The sequence below is a fragment of the Apodemus sylvaticus genome, chromosome 14, assembly GCF_947179515.1.
Source record: "Apodemus sylvaticus chromosome 14, mApoSyl1.1, whole genome shotgun sequence".
Taxonomy (NCBI): Eukaryota; Metazoa; Chordata; class Mammalia; order Rodentia; family Muridae; genus Apodemus; species Apodemus sylvaticus.
The window spans coordinates 36,494,008-36,518,098 of NC_067485.1; the positions used below are offsets into that span (position 1 = coordinate 36,494,008).

Sequence of the window (24,091 nt, forward strand, 5' to 3'; positions counted from 1 at the left end):
GGAATCATTGGGGAGGGGGGCTTTTGGGAGGGGGGAAATTGGGGAAGGTTTTATCATTGGCAATGTAAATGAAGAAAATACTCAATAAAAAAAGATTTAAAAAAAAGATTTATCTATTGTGTATACAATGTTCTGCCTGCATGTACACCTGCACGCTAGAAGAGGGCACCAGATCTTGCCATAGATGGTTAAGTGCCACCATGCAGTTGCTGGGAATTTAACTCAGAACCTCTTCAGCCCCTTGGATTTCTTTTCTTTTTTTTCTGTTCTGGGGATCAAACTTAGGAACTCGTGCATGCTAAAGCAAGTGCTCTATCACCAAGCAACACTGCCAGCTACAACTTTTTAATTAAGATAACTATTAGCAAGGGTCAGCCCTAAAAGTGAAACCCATTGCCTGAAAACCACCCCCAGAAACATACTGAGTACTAAAAACTTACATTGGGAGAAGGTTCTGGCAAATTGTGGAAATCTCTTTGCTTCCTGTTCACTTCCAACCACTTCATGTGCACATGTCTCCCTTCAATGAAGGCTACGTAGTCCTTGAAGTTGTTACAAGGGCCAGCTATGACACTCATAAAGTTGAGATGGTAGCTTAAGTATTCCAAAAGTGAGGGCTTCGCTCTGTGAACAGAAGCAAGATGTTCAGTTCTCCTTCAGAACATGACCGTGTAGTTGACCATCATTACTCATGGCAAGACTTTTTACTTCTGTTTTCTATAAGCTCCAGCTAAGAGAGACATCTTTAAGACAGGAACCACGGATGAGAGAGATAATTGAGATTGTCACAGTTTCACGTCACCCTCAGCTGTCGAGGACCATGAACTCTGAGGGAGGTAGCTCAGGCAAAGGTTATTCTGAGGCTCTTTTCTCATCACCTCTGTCTGCCTGCATCACAAAACAGAGTTACAAACAAAGTCATGGTGAGAATTTGACCTAATGTCATTTGCTGAGATGCTCCAAATGGGAAATTCTCTCCCGACTGCCAACATAAATACAAAGGAAATGGTGGGAGGACCCGACCAGTTTCCACTTGGAAGCCACACAAAACCAACCATGCAATCTGTAGTCTGCTTTGGTGTCTAGGTCCAGAAAATGGGAGCTGGGAAACCCTGGAGTGCACGGCTCTGCTGGATGCTTCAAGAACAAGTGGCTCCCTTGATACCCTGGTAGGGTATCATTTAATGGAGGGGCACTTGAAGTACCAGCACTCATTAGTTCATCAGACTGTGCCTTAAGCTGTTAGCAGCCATACTGCACTGAGCCAGAGACTGGGTGTATTAGAACCCTCCAATTTGCCTGCACAACTGTCGCCAAGTCTCAGGTCTGCTGTGAGGGTCCCACCTGGGCCTCCATAGGGAAGCCAGCAAGCTCTCAGGACCCTCTAGTGGGATCGTATCCTGCAGCTCTTTGTGAGCCACTCCAATGGTGTTTTCATTCCCGAGCAATGTCTCTCTCCTGATTCTTTAGGATGGCCCCACCCTCCTCGTAACACCATGCCTGTTCCCCTGTACTTCCACATTAGCCCAAGACCAACTTCAGAATCCCACTAACTCCCCAACCTGGATTCTTTTCTGCCCTACTTCCTATCTTTCCCTGTGCTAGAGACCTAATCACACTAGATGAGTTGTAAATACTATTTCTCAAAGGATCCAGAACACAAACCCATTAAAAATAATCCTGGAGTAGATACACACACATCCTTGGAAAGAAGAATCTCACAGGACTGACAAAATTAGATCTGAGATCCATCTGCCCTTGACTTCTACCCTACAGGAAACCCAAACATACACAGAAATGATCTACATCCAAAGTTAGTCATTGCTTTGCATTGTGCAAAGGCAAGGATTAGTAGACAGAGAAGTGCCCATCAATAGCAGATTCAATAGTAATATCATATCCATATAATGGAATTGATATGTGAGTATTTATTAAAATGAGGAAACTTTAGACTAATGCTTCTCAACCTGTGGATCACGAATTGGGGAGGGGGGGAGTGCTGCACATCAGATATCCTGCATATCAGATATTTACATTATAATTTGTAACAGTAGCAAAATTACAATTATGAAGTAGGAGTGAAAATAATTTTATGGTCGGGAGTCACCACAACCTGAGGAACTGGACTTAAGGGTCGCAGTGTTTGGAGAATTGAGAAATACCACTCTGGACACATGCAAAGGGCTTGAGCGTGCACTGCTAATTGCTGACTTACTTCACAGCAAATCGGTGTTGCTCAGCAGAAAGGTCTTCAGCTTTTCGACCTAATCCTACGAAAATGAAATTAGGGAATTAGGAGCAAGGTATTTAAAGTGAAATAAGAAACTGATCCTAAAAGAGGTTTCCTGAAATCATTGGGGAAAAGCCAGTTATTTTTGCTTTCCAGATTTTGCTATAAAGAGCTCCTGGTTTTCATTTTCAAAAGCCCCTCAGGAGGAAGGCAGTGAGCTGAGCACACCCAAGGCCCCGGGTTCCATCCTTATGACAAGTGTAAAGTGATCCTGGATCAGTTACCCGTGAGTCTGTGTGAAGAGGGAATGCCTCCGTAGGCTCGTATGAACAAGGGAACATTTAAGGTTATTTGTGTTTAATTTGCCTACTAGGAGATCAGCTCCAGAGAACCCTGCCCTTTCCTTACCACAGGGCAGGATGCCCTTGCTCTATGAGAGTGCCTTTCATGTGCTGAACCAATTCAAATGTTTCCCTCATGAGGCCCAGTGGGAACACAGTGTGATGATTAACAGTGACGGCCAATGGACTAGACCTTGAATCACCTAGAAGACCAGCCTCTGGGAGGGATTATCCAGCAGTGGTTACGTGAAGTGGGAAACCCACCTTCACTTAAGCAGCACCAACCATGCCAAGGGCTGGGTTCTGGGGCTTAATAAAAGTGAGCTAGGGACTTCAAATGCAATGCGACAATGTACACATGAGCCTGCCGCCATGCATCCCCAGTCATGATGGACTGGACCTCCAACTGTGAGCCAAAATAAACCCTTTCTGCTTTAAGTTGCTTTGATTGGAGTATTTTGTCATAGCAACAGAAAAAAAAAGACCCTAATATACCTGAGAATTGGGGCAGGCTGGAATGGGAGGCTAAGAGGACTAGGATGAGATAGAGTGGGGCAAGAAACAGGGACCTCCAAACAGCAGAAGGAACACAGCCCTAAACGCAGGGACAGCATTTTCTTCTTCTCTATCTTCAGACTCATCCACAGCAGACAAACTTCCAACAGCAAGCAATGTTTGTTTTCTGTAAACGTACATGCTCCCTTGGAATCAAAGAAACCAAAGTAGTATCTTCATGTGCTTTTCCCCTGCCTTGTTCTTGTGAAGTAAGATCTCGCTATTGAGCCCAGGCTGGCCCTGAATCTGCAGCCCTCCTGTGTATGCTGTTCAAGTGAGGGGAGGACAGACAGGAGCCACACATTGGCTCAAAAGTACAATAAGCAACACAAGAGACCAAATCTGCCTAGCAACCATGAAGGCAGTTCCACAATGCACTGAAACGATGTGTGGTCGCTCAAGCCTGTAATCATAGCATATGGAAGGCAGAGACAGGGGGATCGAATTTCAGGCCAGCTAGGAGACATAATAAGACCCTGTCAAAAGAAAATGCCTAAGAAAAGACAGAGTGTTTCTGGATTTCCCTCATTCTTCCCACACACGAGGGGGGAAAGAGAAAAGAAAAAAAGTAAATAAACAGTTTACTCCATGTTAGCAATACTTCAGGAAATATGGTCAAGGGAGAGCACTTTAAAATGTAAATTTAGGCCCAAAGTCTATTTCAAAATTTAAAAAAGGAGAAGGGGGAGGAGGAGGAAGAGGAGGAAGAGGAGGAAGTAGAAGAGGAAGAAGAGGAGGAGGAGGTAGTATCAAAAAACAAAAACAAACAAAAAAGGAAACAAGATTCCAAGTTCAAGACTAATCTGGGATACACATCGATGGGGGGGGGGAGCAATTAAACCCACTTTGCCTTTTCCTTCAGAGCTCAATAAAGAACATTCCATGGAAGTTCACAGAACTGAACTGACACTGGCTATTGGTTGTGTTATTCTGTTAGTCTATGCTGGCAACATGCCCAACCTTTTGACACGGTAACCCAAAGTTGTCATGTATATAGTTTATACTCAAGAACAGAACAGCATAGCTAATCGCCACCCTACCTTCCCCCCAAAAAATCTTATAATGTTTTATATAAGTTTATAAATTGGAGTAGAGCTATCTGCAAAGCTGTTCTGAGCTTCCTCAGGACCATGGGTCATCGGTGAGACTTTTCTAGCAGCCACTGCCAAGCAAGGTTTCCATTGTCCTGGGACTTTCTGAGACAATGAAAGTCATATTTTAGGATGTGTCTGAGCCCCTAGCAAATCAGGATGGTCAGTGACTATAAACACCCCAGTCTAGCTCTGGAGGACACCCCATTCTAGCTCTGGAGGACACCCCATTCTAGCTCTGGAATAACCCAGCTCTTTGCAGAATAGCTAAAGTCCCAAGTATGAATGAAATGCACTGGGTCAATGAAATGCCATCTGTTCCCATGCTTTAAGGAAAACAAGGAAACTAGCTGCTGGAGAGAAACCTTCTCAACCTGTCCACTATAAAGACATGTCCACCGTTGACATCATTCCCAGAGCAGCTCAAACCCTCAGGGCACCTGCCCACTGCACCTCTTAACCCTGTATTAGAACCTTCCACCTGGCTCAAAGTCCTCCTCCCTTCTTTGGAAAACCGCTCTAAGGATATAAATCACCTGTTCTGGCCATTGTTAGCAAGAACCTAAGTGGAGGAGGGGAGGTACAGCTTTACACACACAAAAGACTCTTCCTTCTCCCAGATTTTTATAGGACAGGCTAATCTCATCAGATGATTTTTCCAAACACACATCTTCCCCTAATGAGGCTAAAAACCCTAGCATTAAAAACCAATGCTGTTAAATATTTTATTACCCTCTAAGTTTTCCAGAGATGAAATCAAAGCAAAAAGGAAGCTGTTGTCTTAATAAATTCAGGAAAAGGCCGGAGGGCATCATGAATTAACTTTAAAATGTAAACAAAGACGCACGGTCTTGGAGCAAACATTTTAGCAAATGAAGGTTATGGATTCCATAAGGAAATGGGAAGTGTCAGCTGGGAGTGGGGAGGGTGTGACTAAGGAGGCCTGGGAACTCTGAACAGGAGAGAGAGAGAGCAAGGCCCACAGTGCTCACATAAAGCTTGGACTGTGTGTGAATACACACACACACACACACACACACACACACACACACACACACGCGGGAGCTCCGGATGCCTGGCTGCCTCTGAGAATCAAAAGGAAAATTGTTTTCTCACCATCGTGAATTTGGAAAGCCAAGGTCGTGATCTTCTGAGTGACAATCATCAGAGGCCTGGAAAGAGGACAGAAAATGGAAACTATTTTATCAAAATAGAAGCTATTTCTTTGCATGATTGTTTTCACCTTGAAGTTGATTTACTAGATTAAATGCAGAAACAATAAATCCAAAATAATCCATCCCCCCCCTTGCAAATTGCTTTACATATGCAGACATAACAGTACTTGCTGGGCACTCTGTCCTCAGGTGTTGATATAGACCTTCCTTGCCATCTGGGACAGTCTGGGACAGCCCACATGAGACCTTCACACGGGTCAATAAACACTGCATCATGGGAAGGGTGAAGGAGGGTCAGCAAGATGGAATGTTCTTTTCCATGTTTCTAGCCTAAGAGTTAGCCCATATGGTTTAGACAAGTAATAGGCTAGACTGTTTCATCTCTATTAGTGCCCTCTGGGATGTCCAAATAATGACAAAATTACACCTTTCACAAATCATGTCCTCAATATTAAGAGCTATAGGATTGTTGTTGGCTCCTTCATTCACATCTGCTGCAATCTGTTTTGTCCTGTTAAAGGGAAGCTTGCATGTATACATGATGAGATATATTTGTAAAATACAACTGTCTATAAATAAGCATTTGTTAACAAAAACCTTAACTTGGTAGAGCCAACCACTGTTGCGAGACCTTTTCCTGGGGGGCATGAACAAACTTCTGTTCATCCCAGATAGGGCACCAATGAAAGACAAAAGAAATGGATTCCCTAAAGTCTTGCTTGCTGACCCAGTGAGTTTACACAGGTTCAAGAGTGTAGAGTTACCAGCAGAAACATAGGCAACTTATGGGAAGCTACTACACTGACGAGAGCTCTTTCTCACCCATGCCGTGAAACTTCTTGCCCATGTCCCCCAGCAAATACTGACTGCTTGCGTACCCTAGATGACATGTTAGACCCCTAGGGCTTTAAGGACCATCTTGTGAGGAGTTTCACATACCTTGTCAATGGGCCTTTGTGGGACTAATTGTAACTATCCTAATTTTAAAGCAGCAACAGCTGTGTCATGCACAGAGGACACAGTCTCACAATAGTCTAAAATAAGAATTTACCAGAGGGGAAAAAAAGAAGCTAGGATAATTAGATGATGGTAAGAATCATCATTTTAACTTTTAGCTACATATATCACATGCTTTTAATAAGGTAGGAAGATCAGGAGTTAGGGGCTAACCTGAGTTACCTAGGGAGACCCTGTCATACATACACACAAAAAATTTATGCTTCAAAGTAAAGAAAGTGAAAATATTTATAAATAATATATTTTATAACTTATTAACAGTTTAATTTAAAAGTAACCATAAAATCTCAAGGAGTAACTTTTGTGTGTGTGTGTGTGTGTGTGTGTGTGTTTGTGTGTGTGTATAAATGGATAATACACACATGAAAAGATGGCAGTTAGTAATTAGCAGTCACAGAGATTCAAGTGGGAACCACTGGGAGGTACCATTCCCAAGCACCAGAATTGCTGTAATCAAAATGATGGACAACGACAAGTGTTTGCAGGGATGCAGAGAAATCAGCACCCTCATCCACTGCCTCTGAGAGCATGTGATGGTTAATTTTGATCATCAACTTGACTTGATTAAGAAACACATAGGAAATTAATGAAGCACACTTTTGGCTGTGTCTGTGAGTGCATTTTGAGAGGTTTACCTAACGAGGGAAGATTCACCCTAAATGCAGATAGCATTATGCCACAGGCTAGAGTACCAGACTGGATAAAAAGACGAATGAGATGGAGAGGTGGCTCAGAAAAAATACTAACTACTCTTTGAAATCTTCCCACATCTAACATTGTTTTTGCAGAAACCTAATATCCAATAGGCAGGACTTAAAACAACATAATGCTGTGCTTTAAAAAGAAATGAAGGTCTGCCTAGAAGGGAGGACATCTGTGCTCCACCAGAACAGATAACAATACTCACCAGCCAACAAGGAGGTAACCAGGTCAGGCACTCTAGGGCAGCAAGGCATGCCATGCTTTTTTATGTTGAAGAATAATTGAACACCATGGTTTTAGTCCTTGTAATAAGGGATACGTCAGAGTTTCTAGAAGACCAACTTGGCCATACAGATCCATGTACCTTTGTAGCTGACCCTCTTGATGTTCAGGAAGACCTCTGGCCCACAATGTACAACCAAGGCCAAGAACTATGTTTCTTAAAAGAGGTTTACTATATATAGGCACTGCATTCCAGGTAGTTTCTAACTATGGCCTTTAAAGCATCACCGTTCCCTTTCCAATGCCTTTTTGTGTTCCTTTCTTTATTCTTAAAGCCTGGAAATGCTAAAAATCAAGCCTCCTATGCAAATCCCAGCATATATTTTTAAATGTGTGCCACATTCTCTGGTGATCGCGCTATTTGAAAATCATGTAAGGCTTCAGAGTCAAGTTAATTAATACCTTTGCCATAGTGTCTGAACACAGGTATATCAATAATGTGATAAAATATTATGTAAGTAGCCTAGAATTTTCATCTCTGTAAAAAATAGATTTGTTTTCATCTTCCAGGGACTATATTAAATGTTCTTGATTGCACAAACATTTAATAGTCTAATATGCACAAACCTATCTCTTTTCCACCCCCTCATATTACCAGGTGTTAAAACCAGGATCTCATTATACTAAAGAAATACTCTATCACTGAGCTATATCATCAGTTCTTTCTTAAGAGTTTCATTGAGTTGCCTGGGTTTGCTCTGAACTTACTATGAAGCTCAGACAGGCCTTAAACCCATGACACTCCTCCCTCAACCTCCTGAGCAGCTACAATTATAGATGTGAACTGATAGGCCTGGCTTAAGTGTCTGTATTATTTGAGACCCTATCTATCCCCATCAGCATCCACCCAGTGTGGGAAGAGGAAAAATGTTTTGCCCCCCCAAAAATCTCTGTACATGTATTTCCATTTGAGTATTGGTTTCTCAAAGGATGAAGACTAATGCAGTGTGTACTACCAGATTGCTCAGCAAAGTCAATAAACACTAACTACTCAGCATGAAATTTCTACCACTGGAACATGTCAAAAAACACATTGTTGTCAAGCCTTTAAAAAGACATTGTTTGGAGGAGGAGAAAGAGAAGGAGGAGGAGAAGGAGAGGAGGAGGAGAAGGAAGAGGACGAGGAAGATGAGGAGGAGGAATGACAAGAAAAAGAAGAGGAAGAGGAGGAGGAAGAAGAATAGGAAGAGGAGGAGGAAGAGGAAAAGGAGGAAGAAGAAGAAGAAGAAGAAGAAGAAGAAGAAGAAGAAGAAGAAGAAGAAGAAGAAGAAGAAGAAGAAGAAGAAGAAGAAGAAGAAGCAACAAGAAGAAGAAGAAGAAGCAATAGCAGTGGTGGGTGAAATGTTATCTAGAAATATGCACAGAACATTATACATTATCTAATTTGTATTCTCAACAGCTGTTGCTTCTATTTGAAATCCCTAAATAAGTCTCTAACAATTTACAAAAAAAAAGAAACAACTTGGGAATAAAGAGATGGCTCGGCAGGTAAAGAAGCACTTTCTGTGTGAGCACAAAAACCAGAGTTCGGATCCCCAGCAGACACATACATGTTAGGTGGGTGTAATGGCCTACCTGTAATCCTGCACTTAGAAGGCAAAGATGGGGTCCCTGAGGCCAGCTAGTTAGCTACTCGAGCCAAATTGGTAGGCTCCGGGCTTACACTGAGCCTCAGCATGTAAGGTATGATCAGGGAAGACACCTAACGTCAACCTCTGCCCTCAACATACATGTACACAGTTGTGTATCTCCATCTTCATACATGTGTGCACCCACATATGTATACATTCACACATGCATGCAAACTACATACAAGAAGTAGACAGTTCACAGTGCAGTCACGTGTTTATATATCTAAAATTCACAAGCTAGATCCAGAAACTGTCCACTGAAAGGAAAAGAGATCTCCCACCCTGAAGACTTGACTCTGCCAGCATGACAGGACAGCACCGATTTTTCCTTCGCAGAACTACCCAACACTCACTGCTCTCTAGTTATGAGTGTCTCTAAATGTACACATGAGATCTACTGAGTATAAATACAGAGGTTGTATAAGGTAATGAGACTTGGGAATTAAATACTTTGACTGAAAAACATAATTCCCACATACATTTCAATCAAATGAAACAATCTAATATATATCTGTTGGCTTATGATTCATAATCATGCTCATTAATGCCAAAAATGTAAAGCTCAACATACAGAATGTGGTAGTTAATATATCATCGACTAACAATATCTATCATCGCCAGTAAGACAAGCCTCTAGGAGCACCAGTAAGGGATTCATAGATCAGGCTAGCCTCTGAGAGCACCTGGGTAGAATTTTTGTGGATTAGGCTAGCCTCTGGGAGCACCAGTGTGGGCTGTGTAGATTAGGTTAGCCTCTGGAAGCACCTGTAAGGGGTTGTGTAGATTAGGTTAGCCTCTGGAAGCACCTGTAAGGGGTTGTGTAGATTAGGCTAGCCTCTGGGAGCATCTGTAAGGGATTTTGTAGGTTACATTTTAGCCCCCAGACACACCTGTTAGGTATATTCTAGATTAGGCTAGCCTCTGGGAGCACCTGTGAGGTGTTTTCCACATGAAGCTAGCCAGTGGCATGCCTGTTAGGAACTATCCTGACCTCACAATACAAGCCGGGGAAGAAAGGAGAAGATACCTGAAGCTTCACAAATGGCTCCCTCATGCAGCGGAAGCACTGCTTCTACAGCGTGGCTTCTGAACTTGAGCTGTGCTCCTACTTTTTACCATCAGCACTCAGCCACATCCTCAGATTTGCACAGTTATCCATGTCAGGCTGTGCATCCCGTGGAAGCCTCTGAAACCGAGGGGACAGGGCAGCATGGGGAGCAGAGTCATCTCCCTTCTGTGCTATCCTTCACCCCTGATTAAAACAATAAACAAGAAAAATCATACTTTCTATTCTTGCACTTAGGGTGATGAGTGTAATTTGAATAGAGAAATATAAGTGAGGGGGAAAAAAGAAATATAAGCACAGAAATAAAGTAAGGAAAAACAGGCAGATGGATATAAGTTTGGGGCAAATAGACAAAACAGTGATAATCTCCAACCACCACCATCCACAACAACAAAGCACCATACACACACACACACACCCCTCTTTTCAAAGATTTAAGCTCTATTCTTTGGCCCTGACCAAGAACACAGTCACCACTTCTCATTTCAGCAAGGCACTGGACAAATGGACACGGCATGACTTCTGTCTGCAAAATTAAGCTCTATGTGACTGCTAAAGCCAGAAAGCCTACAGTAACATGAATGGGGAAGAATGTGATGAAAAGCTGTCCTTCAAATCTCTTTGCACATGTGTTCTCTTTCCACAGAGAACCCAATTACATGGACATTGGGCTGGCCATCAGATGGGTAGCCAGACATCATAAAGCAACAGAGAATAACACTGCCCAGGGACCATGGGGGATAAATGGCCACTAGTAGGTGGGGACCGAAGTCATAGTTCTAATGTGCACCTATAAAATAGCCAAGAAAAGCCGGGAACACAAATGGTGGGTGTTTCTTTTCTTTTCTTTTTTTTTTTTTTTTTTTTAGATTTAGTTATTTTTTGTACAGGAGTACACTGTAGCTGTTTTCAGACACACCAGAAGAGGGCATCAGATCCCATTACAGATGGTTGTGAGCCACCATGTGGTTGCTGGGAATTGAACTCAGGACCTTTGAAAGAGTAGTCAGTGTTCTTAACCACTGAGCCATCTCTCTAGCCGATGGTGGGTGTTTCAGATGTTAACGATGAATCTCCATGATCTTGAAATATGCATTTAAAAATATTTAAATAACATTCAGGAGCTGAGATTATACTAATAATAAAACAATTATAACATCACGAGTAATGGCCCCTCTATGAAGAAACTTTCCTACATTCACCATTTCTTCCCATTCCCTTTCTACAGATATGCAGGTTCAGAGAAAGAAACAGATTCATCTTACATGCTTTAAAAACATTTTCTTCTTTCTCTGTTTTTTTTTGGGGGGGGGTTGAGATAGTGTCTCACTCTGTAGCCAACTCTGCCCTCCAAATCAGGATAATCCTCCTGCCTCAAGCTCCTGAGAGTTGGGACTGCAGATGTGAGCCATTATACATAGCTTAAAAGCCTCATTACCAATGGCAGCATTGATTAGCTCTTTGATTTAATTGTTCACATTTTTTTAGACCATTTAGGATACTACCAGGTTTTCACTATTAATAAAAATAGGTCCAACTCCTGAATAAATATATTTCCTTACCATAATTCAATTCCTGTTAATTTTGCCCATTATAGAATATGAACTTCAAAGGAAATTCTTTTTTGAAACTTGTAGGAAAATTGCCTTCCAGAAGGGTTAGATGTATTTATACTCCCTACCGGCAGTGTGAGAGAGTTCACATTCCATGTTTTCAAAAACACTTGGGTGACCTGAATTGCCAACACAAGGGGGGAAATTATCTGCCCAGATCTGGCCTGGGCAGGAAAAAAGAAGTAAGAGTTCTGGCTGCTGCCCTCAGAAAAAATAACTTCCTTTGCGCCCTTCTGTGAGTGCAAAAACAAGAATCAATTCACTACAATAAGCTTTAAAAATATCAGCTTTGCTACAATTGCAGCTTCTCCAGGGAGAGGGGTACATATTCTAATGCCTTCTGTAGCCACGTTCACAGAGAAAACATGAAGATATTCACAGCTATTAACACACATATCGATTTAAATTCCATTAGCAGCACTGACGACATACATCGTGTGTGTTGTCTCTACAGGTTCAGCCCACGGCGACTTGATTACTTTGGAATGATAAATAAGTTTTTAAGTCTTGAAATAACCTAAAGTCTAAGTGCATATGTTTGCCCAAATTAAAGATATCCATATATGTTCTGACACTAATCACATTCAATCCCACTAAATGCCTGTCTCTGATCTTATACTAATGGTGCAATAGAGAGCACTAAGCCCTAAGATTCACACTCACAAGACAGATGCTTCCACATCCAGCTGCTTTGTGACTCGAGTTCTACTCGGAAACTTTATCTCTTGACAAATTCCAAAGCATCACATTTCAATTGAAATAGCAAGGCTAAGTCAACTCCATTGTAAAAGAAAGCTTGTGGCTGCTGCATATTTACAGTAAGAACGGGCATTCTGATCTAGTGAGGTGGTTCATCCAGCAAAGGTGACTGTCACCAAGCCCGATGACCTGAGTTCATTCCTCAGGACTCACATGGTGGAAGGAGAAAACTGACTCACACAGCATATCCTCTGACCTTCAACACACATGCTGTGCACACATATTCACAACCTAAATAAGTACAAAGTATTTTTAATATTTAAAAAGAAATAATGATAATAATTTTTAAAAGAATTAACATTGGTAAAGATCTCCTGTAATTTTCATTTGTGATTTAAACCCTTTGTCAATTTCAGGGTAGGGGTACCTCTCCATTTATGTCGATGGACATTAGCCCAAGAAGATAGGCTTATATCTGCCATTTTCATTTTAAAAGAAAAAAGAAAACATGAAGAAATACATAAATATTAACAAGAAAGAATGGTGGTGCACTCCTTTAATCTCAGCACTTGGGAGGCAGAGGCAGATGACTCTCTGAGTTTGAGGCCAGCCTGGTCTGCAGAGTGAGTTCCAAGACAGCCAGGGCTATATAGAGAATTCCTCAAGATAAACAAACAAACAAACAAAATAGAAACAAACAAACATCCTTGTAGTAGATAGCATCACCACTTAGCCATCAGAAAACTAAGTCAGGGATGACTTCCAAGCAGTGGAACACCTTTGTTTTTGCTTCCTGACTGCTTACTTGCAAGCTGAACACTCAGCAGTTTTGAGTGTAACCTCCAGAGATTTCTTACAGGAAATTAAAAAAAAAAAGCCACAAAATATACACACCACTTGAGGAAATTCACCGAGACTCAGCTCGCAGAAAGAGGCAGGAGCTAATTTGCACCTTTCTTGTAGGCAAACACAACATCAGCCCTGTGGTACAAGCACGCACGTGACTATTTTCCCCAAAGGCCCTTGTACTTCCTCTTCTAGTAACTTTCCACGATTTCCTAAAAATGAAGCAAATAATGCCAAGTGTATGCCAAGTGTATGATGTATAGCCATAAGCCCAACTGAGAGAGTTCAATACACAGCAAGACTGTCTGGGGTGGGTTAGGATGGGGCAGAAAAAGAAAAAGAAAAAGAAAAAGGAGAAAAGTGTGTGGTGCTAAGAAGACAAACGGGAGGAAGTATAGATGAGCATCCCAGACACAAATGGTGAAGTACTCTTACGGTCAGGAGCGTGTCCAGCCATCAAAAACTAAAGAACCACATGAAGCTCAAGAAGGAAGACCAAAGTGTGGATGCTTCACGCCTTCTTAGAAGGGGGATCAAAATGCTCACAGGAGCAGATACAGAGACAAAGTGTGGAGCAGAGACTGAAGGAAAGACCATCCAGAGACTGCCCCACCTGGGGATCCAGCCCATATACAGTCACCAAACGAAGACACTATTGAAGATGCCAAGACGTGCATGCTGTGCATGCTGACAGGAGCCTGATATAGCTGTCTCCTGACAGCCTCTGCCAGAGTCTGACAAATACAGAGGCCAATGCTCCCAGCCAACCATTGAACTGAGCACAGGGTCCCCAATGGAGGAGTTCGAGAAAGAACTGAAGGAGCTGAAGGGAACCCCATAGGAAAAACAACAATATGAACCAACCAACCCCCCCCCCCCAGGGCTCCCAGGCACTATGCCATCAACCAAAGAGTACACATGGAGTGTCCCATGACTCCAGCTGCATATGTAGCAGAGGACAGCCTTGTCAGACATCAATGAGACGAGAGGCCCTTGGTCCTGTGAAGACTTGATCTCCCAGTGTAGGGGAATATCAGGGCAGGGAGGCAGGAGTGGGTGGGTGGGTAGGGGAGCACCCTTATAGAAGCAGAGGGAGGAGGAATGGGATGGGGTTTCCAGGGGGGAAACTGGGAAAGGGGATAACACTTGAAATGTAAACAAAGAAAATATCCAATTATAGAAAAGAAAAAAAACCAAAAACTAAAGAATCATGAATCAATGCATATGAGTTGCTTAAAGCTGCTATGACAAATTGTCACACTCCAGATGGCTTACAAAAACAAAATTTGGTTTCCAATTTTTAAATTCATATGTCTAAACCAAAGTCCAAAGCTAATCACAGTGGTAGCTCTTTCTGGAGGCTCACTGTAGCAATCTGCCCCATGCTTCTTCCTGATTTCTGCTGGCTGACAATTCTCACCACAGCGGGACTCAGCCTACACCTGTAATTTCTACCTCTTCTTTCACACAGTCATCTTCTTCTATATGTGACTGGGTCTACCTATCCAGGCCTTCTTACAAAGTCACCGTCAGACTGCACCTAAAGCACATACATTAACTCAGGGTCACGCCATCTTGATTGATGGCACACATCTGCAAAGATGCTATTTGGGAAGGAGGATGCAGCCTGAGGCTGTGTGGACAGGAGTCTGAGAAGGACATATGCAATCTGGACATGGCCACATGTTAGTTTTCTACATGTTCTGGATTATGAGAGCACAGTCGTTGTGCAGCTGTGCCCGTTCCTGTGTCTCATCTGTGCCTGCTCTGCACAGACTCCCTAGTCTACATCTGCTGAATAAGGAAGGAGCCTTTGACATAGGACCAGTGCCTTTCCTTGAAGTGTAGCTCTCCTGCACAGTGGCAGCTCTTGCACGAACCCCACCTGATATCCTGAGGGCCATTTCCTCTAGCATAAAATAATGCTAGAGGGAGGCTTAAAATAAAGGGTGCTTTCCAAGTAATCTGAGCAAAGAAGCCTTGATATTTGCAGTGTTCTCTAATGCTCCCAGAAGCCTCCTCCACATTCAATTCAACAGTCATTACTTTTAATGTACTAAACTTCCTTCAGTGGCTTTCCAAAGTCCCTAAGCTGGTTTTAGACAAATGACTATCTCGCCTTTCATATAGATATATCCATATATACTTACTTCCATTTATACATACACACACACACACACACACACACACACACAGCTTTTATGTAAGCTGAGATAGCTAATTTTAGGTACCAACTTGATTACATTAAAGGATGCTCTTCCTTTTGGATATGTGTATGCGGGTGTTGAGAATCAATAGCATAAGGGAAGAATCCCTGTCCTCACTGGGATCCCTGGTGGTAATTTCCAGGCCACTGCAGGCCTGGCCAGGGCAAACCTTCAACTGTGAATTCTCCTTCTAATTCTGTGCTGCAACATCCATCTTCTCCCTTCAGACAACTGAACTCCAGGTTCTTGGGCCTTAGGCTCTGACAAAGTTAAAGATTCTACTGCTTCAACAATACACCAAGACCAAAAACATCTTGGGGAGGAAAGGGTCTATTTGGCTTAAATCTCCATATTGATGTTCGTCATCGAAGGAAGTCAGCACAGGAACAAGTAGGGCAGGACCCTGAAGAGCTGATGCCGAACTGGCTTGCTCTCCAGCCTCCTTTCTTATAGAACCCAAGACCACCTTCCCCAGGATGTCCCCCACACACACCATTAGCTGGACTCTCCCACGCCAATCACTTATTAAGAAAATGCTCTACAAGCCTGCCTACAGCTTGATCTTATAGAGGCATTTTCTCAATTGAGCCTTTCTCCTCTCCACTGACTCTAGCCTGTGTCAAGTTGACATAAAATAGCCAGCACAGGCTCTGAGATGCAGCAGCAGGCCCTGGGTCTGATTACCATCAGTCTCAGCCTGGGCTACAGCTTCAGGTGGGACTTCTCTGTCTTCACAATAACATGAGACAATTCTCTTAATAAATCCCTTTATATGTGTGTGTATGCATGTACATGCTTCATACTCACACACACACACACACACACACACACACACACACACACACACACATGCATACACAAACATTCACACATAGTTATCTTCTGTTGTTCAGTTTCCCTGGAGAGCACTAGCAGACATACATAAACACAACTGGAATAAACCAGGGTGGAAATCACATAAGACATATGTAGGGGGTCAGTCTGGTGTTGCTTCATGTTCAAATGCTAAATACTGCCACCCCTCAAAATCTGGTTGCCCACTAATCAGGACATCCTCATGTACACCAAATGATATTACATTCCTTGCTTCCCAAGGCAATTGATCAGTAAAAGGATAAAGCCTGTGATTGGGCAGTAGATAGAGGTAGGCACGTTTTTAGTTTCCTGGCTGGGCAGTGCAGGTAGAGAGAGGAAAGAGAGAGAAGAGAGGAGATGAAATGAGGAAATGGACCATGGGCACATGGCCAGGAGAAACACGAAGTAACAAGGGACATACGGCTGGGATGTAAGTTAGAACAGCTCCAAAACCTGCTGAATCAAGGCTCACAGCTTGTAACTAAAATACCTGGATTGTGTCTTTTATACAGGCTAGCAAGAATTTACAATTTATTTTACAGACACTTATAGCACAACTGTGAAAAGTGCCTACAGCTATCAGCTACAGCACTTGCTGTCTATACAACTGGACTTGGTAAATATGATTGACAGGCAATGGCAACCCCAGCCAGTGCCGCCCAGGTGACAATTCTCTTGCTACCCAGACTACTGCATGACAGGGACAGGGGTCATCTAACATGGAAAAGCTACAGAGAGTAGCCATCAGGGCATGGAGAAGAAGTGGTCTTTAGTTAGGTCTTTTTAAATAATGAAGTTTCAAGGCTGCCAAAGATAGCAAAGGGTCTTCTATTCGAGGATTAGCCCAAGCTGGAAGGAGTGAACTAGACCAGCATGTGCAGACCCTAAGCTTTTAGGAAGCACATAGTATGGGTGGGAGATGGCACTGAGGGAGGGGAGAGTGTGGCAGTTCTGGGCCACTGCCCCCTTCATAGACCACCCCTCTGGCAAGTATAGACAGAGACTTGAAGGGGTCAAAATTGAAGCAAGGAGAGCCAGCCAAAAAGGAAGGGATCTTAGGCCAGGGGTGGCCCAGCATGGTGACGATTTAATGAGTCTGGTAATACCCAGGCTGCTGATAGGGTGCCTGCCCTGTTGGTGGCACTAAATGGCTGAATAAATCAAGTAGTGGATATTTCTTGTTTCAAAAGATATATACAAGAAATATGTAATGCATGTTTTGAAGTATTTGTTCAACCTTAGCTCTATGTGGAATTTATCCATTAAATCATCAGGGCTCAGAGAATACTGTGGAAGAGACAGAAAGAGTGTCCTTTGCAGATACGTTATGGCTTCTGGTTTCATGTTTTTATGGAATTCCTGAGTGTATGCACAAGTGGATCTCTGTTCTTGTGCCTTCTCTTGGACTCTTTTCCTTCTGTTTGCTTGCTTTGTGTGAAGTTCTAATGTGTTACTTTTTGTTGTCTTTTATTATATTTTTATATTTTATTTTGCATTGTTATCCATTTGAAGCCTGTTTGCTTTCTAGTGTGAGACAGAGAGGGAATGGGTCTGGATCAGAGGGGAGACTGGGGGGACTGGAAGGAACAGAGGAAAAAGAAGCTGTAACCAGGACATATTGCATAGGAGAGAAGTTCCTTTTCAATAAAAGGAAAAAAATTTTGGTTGATATTCCAACTGCTATATTTGATAAGTCACCCAAAAACAATGAAAAATGGAAGGAATGGTTTTTTAATTATTATTTTATATGTATGGTGTTTTTCTTGCATGTATTTCCATGTACCAGGTGCAAGCCTGGTGCCCAACGAGTCCATAATGGAGCATATGATTCCCTGAGACTGGGGTTCCACGTGTGTGAGCTGCTATGTGGGTGGGCGCTGGGAATCACACCCAGGTCCTCTGGAAGTACAGCCAATGTACTTAACTGCTGGGCCATCTCTCCAACCTGAGCTGAAAGATTTTATACATTCATTTATGTAACACCTATCAAGGTTCTAGAACACTTTTAGTAGGACTCCAGAGTAAAACCAAAACATGAATAAACACTACAAGCAGTTGTGATTGTAAAAGCCTAGTTTTAAAAATTATTTAATTTTATTTTTTATATATATGGGTGTTTTGCCTGTGTATATATCTGTATACCATGAATGTGTCTGGTGGCCTATGAGGACAGAAGAGGGCATCTGATCCACTGGAACCGGTGTTATAAATGTTTGCTAGCTGCTGTGGGGGTGGCAGGAATCAACTGTGTGTGCCTGGTCCTCTGAAAGAGTAATCAACGCTCTTAACCAGTAAGTCATCTCTCCAGCCCTTAAAGGCTACTTTCAATGCTAAATCATCCTGGCTATTTTCTGGTCTTTGTTGCTCCTTGATTTTCCATAGTTTACAAACAACGCACATCATTAAAATTTAAAAATAAGAGTGTGAACTGGTTTCGGAATAATTGAGGAAGTATTTCATGATTTGAGGACAAGACAGACACACACAGGTGAAACAGGAAGCAGAAACTTGTTGGGGGCCCAGAAATAGGAAAGACTGAAGAACAGAGAGTCTGTGGCCAGATGGGGATCCTGGAGATTTAAATACAGCAGTTCCTTAAACAAGGCACATTTGCCTTCCAGAGCCTTCTTGTGTTGGGACAGCTTTGTGACCCAGCTTACAAGTTCTCCGGAGTGAGCTGCAATGCTTATAGGATTGTTGATTATATTCCAGGCGTCACCCTGCTGGCCTAGCATCCGTCCACACTAGAAACACATGTATTCATGAAAGATATATCATCCACACACTCAAGATGCTCAAGTTACTCAAAAGACATCACACTCACTCTGGGCTGCGGGCTTTCCACACCTTTGCTGGTAATTGCAAGCCTGGCACTCATGGGTATATCTCTCTACAGGCTTTTCATTGAACCCACAAATGAGTCACATTCCAGTCACCCAGTCCTACTGATTTAGTCAACTTTTCCTGATGTTGTGAGCAAGTATCCAGTGGAAACAGCCTTCATGAAGGAAGGGTTATCTTGCTCAGGGCACAGAGGAATCAACCCATCACAGCAGGAAGGACTCAATAGAACAGCTCACATCATGGAGGCCGGGAAGCAGAGAGAGAGAAAGAGTATAGGTGTCAGGGGCCTTGCTCCTCTTACCCTTTACTCTGTGAGGGTCCCTCATCCCTGAGACACTGCTGCCCATATTCACTGTTGCCCTGATGTCCTAGCCCATCAGTTAATTCTCTGCGAACACTCTCTAGACACGCCAAGAGGTGTGCCTCACCAACCTCCTAGGAGACTCTAGAGCTAATCAGTTTGACCGTGGACCTTGGCCATCACCATTACTGACCACAGACACTGTCATCTCCCATATGGCTACTAACGTGAGGCTATTTACGCTTCCCTTAAGGCTAGTTACAAACACCATTTACTTCACACATTTAGGCTAGTTCCAAATCTCACCCTTATTAACATTGACAAAATAACCTTCTTTTAATTAATGTTGTTAAACACCTCATACAGTCCAGTTTCTGAGGAATTCCTAACAGAAGACAGAGTCACCAAGAACGAGCTTACCTTAACTATACAAGAGTCATAGAAAACTGTTCTTGAATTAAGATGGACAGTAGTGTGTGTGTGTGTGTGTGTGTGTGTGTGTGTGTGTGTGTTTATGCAGGGTCATGTGTACTTGTGGAGGTCAGTCAACAACCTTGGGTGTTGATCCTCAGAGGCTGTGCTAGTTATTCAAGGCATGGTCTTTCACAGCCTGGCACTCTCCAAGTAGGCTAGGCTGTCTGGCCATGGAGCCCCAGGCTGAGCCAGTCACGCTGAACAAGCCAGTAAGCCTCCTCTTAACTCCATCTCCCCAGCAATGGAATCACATGCATGTGCCACCATACTTGGCTTCCGTGTGCCAGCTCTGTGGAGAAAGTTGGGTCCTTGTGCTTGCAGGTCAGCACTTTACTGACTGCACTGTTATTCCAGCAATCATTCATGAACCCCAAGAGGCTACTACGGAGCCGTTTCTGAGGTAAACACATTTATCATAAACTCGATTTTGGTCCTACCACACTGCCGACCCACAGGACAGTTTGGTGAAGCAGCCCCAAAGTTTCCTCAGGACAAGTTTTTATAGGAAATGGGAGCAAGTGAGGGGGTGTCCATCTTGGCAAGCATCTAACTGAATGACTATTGTAGGCCGACAGGTGGGTGCTCTGAAGCAAATCGTGTACAATCACAAGCAGTCTGAAAGTACATCTGAAATAATCAAACTAATCTCTGATTAGTTAGGAAGTAGTTAGAAGGTAACTCTGGCCAAGAGCAAGCCGTGGAGTCCTCCCTGGCCCTTGGGTGTAGCTTGGGTTAAGCTGCAGGTCAAGTTCTCGGGCGTTTTTATTTTAAGTTGGAGGCTGGTTCCAAGATGGAGTAGGTTTGGCTTCTCAGCACCATCTCTCCATGACAGAGAATTAGCAATAGTCTATACTAGAATGCTAATATGTACCAGAAGGCCCACCAAGTCATAGGTAGGCTGTCACCTGTACTGGGGATTTCTCATGTGGTTGACAGAAGTCAAGAGGATCTGGAAGTGGAACCTTTGGTGTGGTATAGCCAAAGGATGCTAAAAGGCGCTGGAACACCGCCTATCTGTCAGCTACTATGCATGACTAACTAGTAAGAGATGATGCAGGGGGCTGGAGAGATGGCTCAGCCGTTAAAGTGTGCCCCGTTCTTCCAGAGGACCCAAGTTGAGTTCCTCTGGCTGGCGTCTATTTATAACTCTCTATAACTCCAGCTCCAGGAATCCAATGTCTTCTGGTTTCCACCAGCATTGCAGTTAAGTCACATATACTTACAGACACACACATGCTCACACAGATGACACATACTGACCACACACACACACACACACACACACACACACACACAAATACATCTTTACAATCATTTTTAAAAGAGAGGAAACACTCACTCATGGTTTGCTCGCTCCAGGGAGTGACACTATTAAAAGGTGTGGCCTTGTTGGAGTGGGTGTGGCTTTGTTGGAATTGGTGTGTCACTGTAGGCATGGGCTTTAAGACCCTCATCCTAGCTACCTGGAAGTCAGTATTCTGTTAGCAGCCGTCAGATGAAAAAGTATCAGCTCCCCTTGCACCATGCCTGCCTGGATTAAGTTTTTCTTCACCTAGAACTTGCTCTGTTCTAGGCTGGCCTTGAACTCCGAGATCTGCTTGTCTTTGCCTCCTTGGATTAAAGGTTTACACTACCATGCCTGGACCTAAACTTAGCTGGGTGGGATCTTGCCCCAAGGTCACTACTCCCTTAATTAAATTTAATATCCTTGAACACAGGATTCAGCTCCATTTCACTTCCTGGTGACCTATTAAAATTCAAACCATATAGTTTATATTTTTCCTTTCTCAGCTAGGATGAGGGTCTTAAAGCCCACACCCACAGTGACACACCTACTCAAACAAGGCCACACCTTATAATAGTTCCACTCCCTGGGATGAGCATATACCATCACAAACATATAAAAAAAAGTGTGCTGTAAAGTTTTATGTCAATTTGACACATGCTAACATCATCTGAGAGGAGGGAAACTCAAGAAAACGCCTCTATAATACTCAGCTGTAGGACACTTTCTTAATTAGTGATTGGTGGGCCTGCTTCGATAAGAAAGCAGGCTGAGCAAGCCATGTTGAGCACCCAGGAAGCAGCACCCTCCATGGCCTCTGCATCAGCTCCTGCCTCCAGGTCCTTGCCCTGCTTGAGCTCCTGTCCTGACTTCCTTTGATGATGAACTGTGATTGGAAGTGTAATCCAAATACCTTTTCCTCAATAACCTGCTTTTGGGTCATGATGCTTCATCTCAACAACAGAAACACTAAAACCAGAAACACAGTATAGTCTTTAGTGTTTACAGGCCCTGCCATTGTACTAACAAAAGTGCAAACAAGGCATAATAAACACATGCCTAATTCTGTTCCAATAAGACTGGAAAGGGAAATGGGAGGACTCCGAGGCTCCTGGGTTGTACGTTCTTGCTACCTTCTGTGACCTCCTTATCATTGTACAGAGTTAACAGTACAGAACAAGTACATTTTTAACCTCACCTTCATTACCACGGAGTCCCGCTGTGATTTAGCTGGGCATGATTTTCCTTAATGTGTACTTGGTGTTTATAGACCCTGAGAGACCTAGTCAAGGTCATCAGTCAAACACTCCCCCCTCCAATTAAGATACTCACCCAGAAAAATCTGTAGTGAGAATTCCATAGTGGAAGATGTATATGCGGCTGATGTGGCATATCGTAAGGTAGCCCATTGCTACAAAAAAGGAATACCTGAAACCCAAAACACAAGGGACCAGATTAATGTGCAGGACAGTAAGATGCTCAATAAATACTCTCTTTGTCCTCTATCTTGCCCCCTGCAAATGATTACTCACCAATCTTGAGTGGTCCAGCCACACCCTCAACAATCCCATCTTCCCTTTCCTCCCACTCCTCTGAGCCCTTCATCTTTTACCTGGACTATAGCTTTGGCAGCAAAAAGATCTGTGCACCAAGTGTGTACTGTGTCCACACAGGTCAAATGAGAGCACCAGATTATCTGGAACTAGCATTACTGCAGTTGTGAGTCACTATGTGGTTGCTGGGAATTGAACGTGGGTCCTCTGGAAAAGCAGCCAGTGCTCTTAACTGCTGAGCCATCTCTCCAGTCCTAGCTGCTTATTTCTGAGCTAGCGAATCTATAATCAGACTCTAGTTTCTTCAGCCTTCCAGTGTGGGCTCAGTACCCAAGGAGCTCCAAGCTTTAAGTGCCACACAATGACTTCTGAGATGTCAAAATTCCTGGGCTAAGGAACTATAGGGTTCTGACTTTCTAGCAGACAGCTATTGTTGTACTCAGCTTCTATCATGTAAGCCAATCCAATAAGCCCCTTTATTACATGCATATGTATGTCTGTCTCTCTGTCTTTCTGTGTCTGTGTCTCTGTATCTCTATGACTCTCTGTGTCTCTGTCACCTGTCTTTCTCTCTTACCCCTCCCTTTTGTCTGTCTCTGTCTCTCTCTGTCTCTCTGCCCCCTCTCTCTCTCTCTCTCTCTCTCTCTCTCTCTCTCTCTCTCTCTCTCTGTGTGTGTGTGTGTGTGTGTGTGTGTGTGTGTGTGTGTGTTTACACAGGGTCTCACCATGTAGCTTTGTAACTGTAACTGATCTGGAACTCACTCTGTAAACCAGATTGGTCTGGAACTCACAGAGATCTACTTGCCTCTGCCTCTGCCTCTGCCTCTGCCTCTGCCTTCCAAAGAGATTAAACACCATCATGATATCAAGATATTAGACACCATCATGTCTGGATATATATGTATATTCTACTGGTCTTGCATCTCTAGAGCATCCTGCCTATAACAGCCCTGCATCAATCACTGATCCCCAAGCCCTGCATCAATCACTTCTTAGCTGCCTGAATTCCGCTAATATAGAACACTAATAAATGATAATTACCCACATGGATTCCTGCTTCCCAAACTCACTGGAATCTTAAGCATCCCAACCCTCAGCCTGACACATGGATTGGGGGTAGGGAGGGTATCAGTGACTGCTGTAGAAATGAATACACTTACCATTTTAAATGTCTCAGGAACCCAACAGATAAAGACATAAATCCAAAAGCTTTAACTTCTAACATATGTCATAAACCAGGGAAGATGAATATTCTGACATTAAATTGTACTGAAACTCACATGTTCACATTAAAATAACTCACGGATTCTGGGTCAACTCAGGG

General features: G+C 43.1%; 1 protein-coding gene across 1 annotated transcript in view; it reads right to left on the reverse strand.

Annotated features, from left to right (window-relative positions):
* Mboat1 (membrane bound O-acyltransferase domain containing 1) overlaps window positions 1-24,091 on the reverse strand; it is a 112,807-nt gene that overhangs the window by 22,793 nt on the left and 65,923 nt on the right. The window contains exons 4-7 of the mRNA XM_052157288.1: window positions 22,547-22,642; window positions 5,334-5,389; window positions 2,216-2,270; window positions 441-624 (exon numbers count right to left, since the gene is read on the reverse strand). Coding sequence (XP_052013248.1) covers window positions 441-624; window positions 2,216-2,270; window positions 5,334-5,389; window positions 22,547-22,642 — 391 coding nt within the window. The remainder of the gene's footprint in view (window positions 1-440; window positions 625-2,215; window positions 2,271-5,333; window positions 5,390-22,546; window positions 22,643-24,091) is intronic.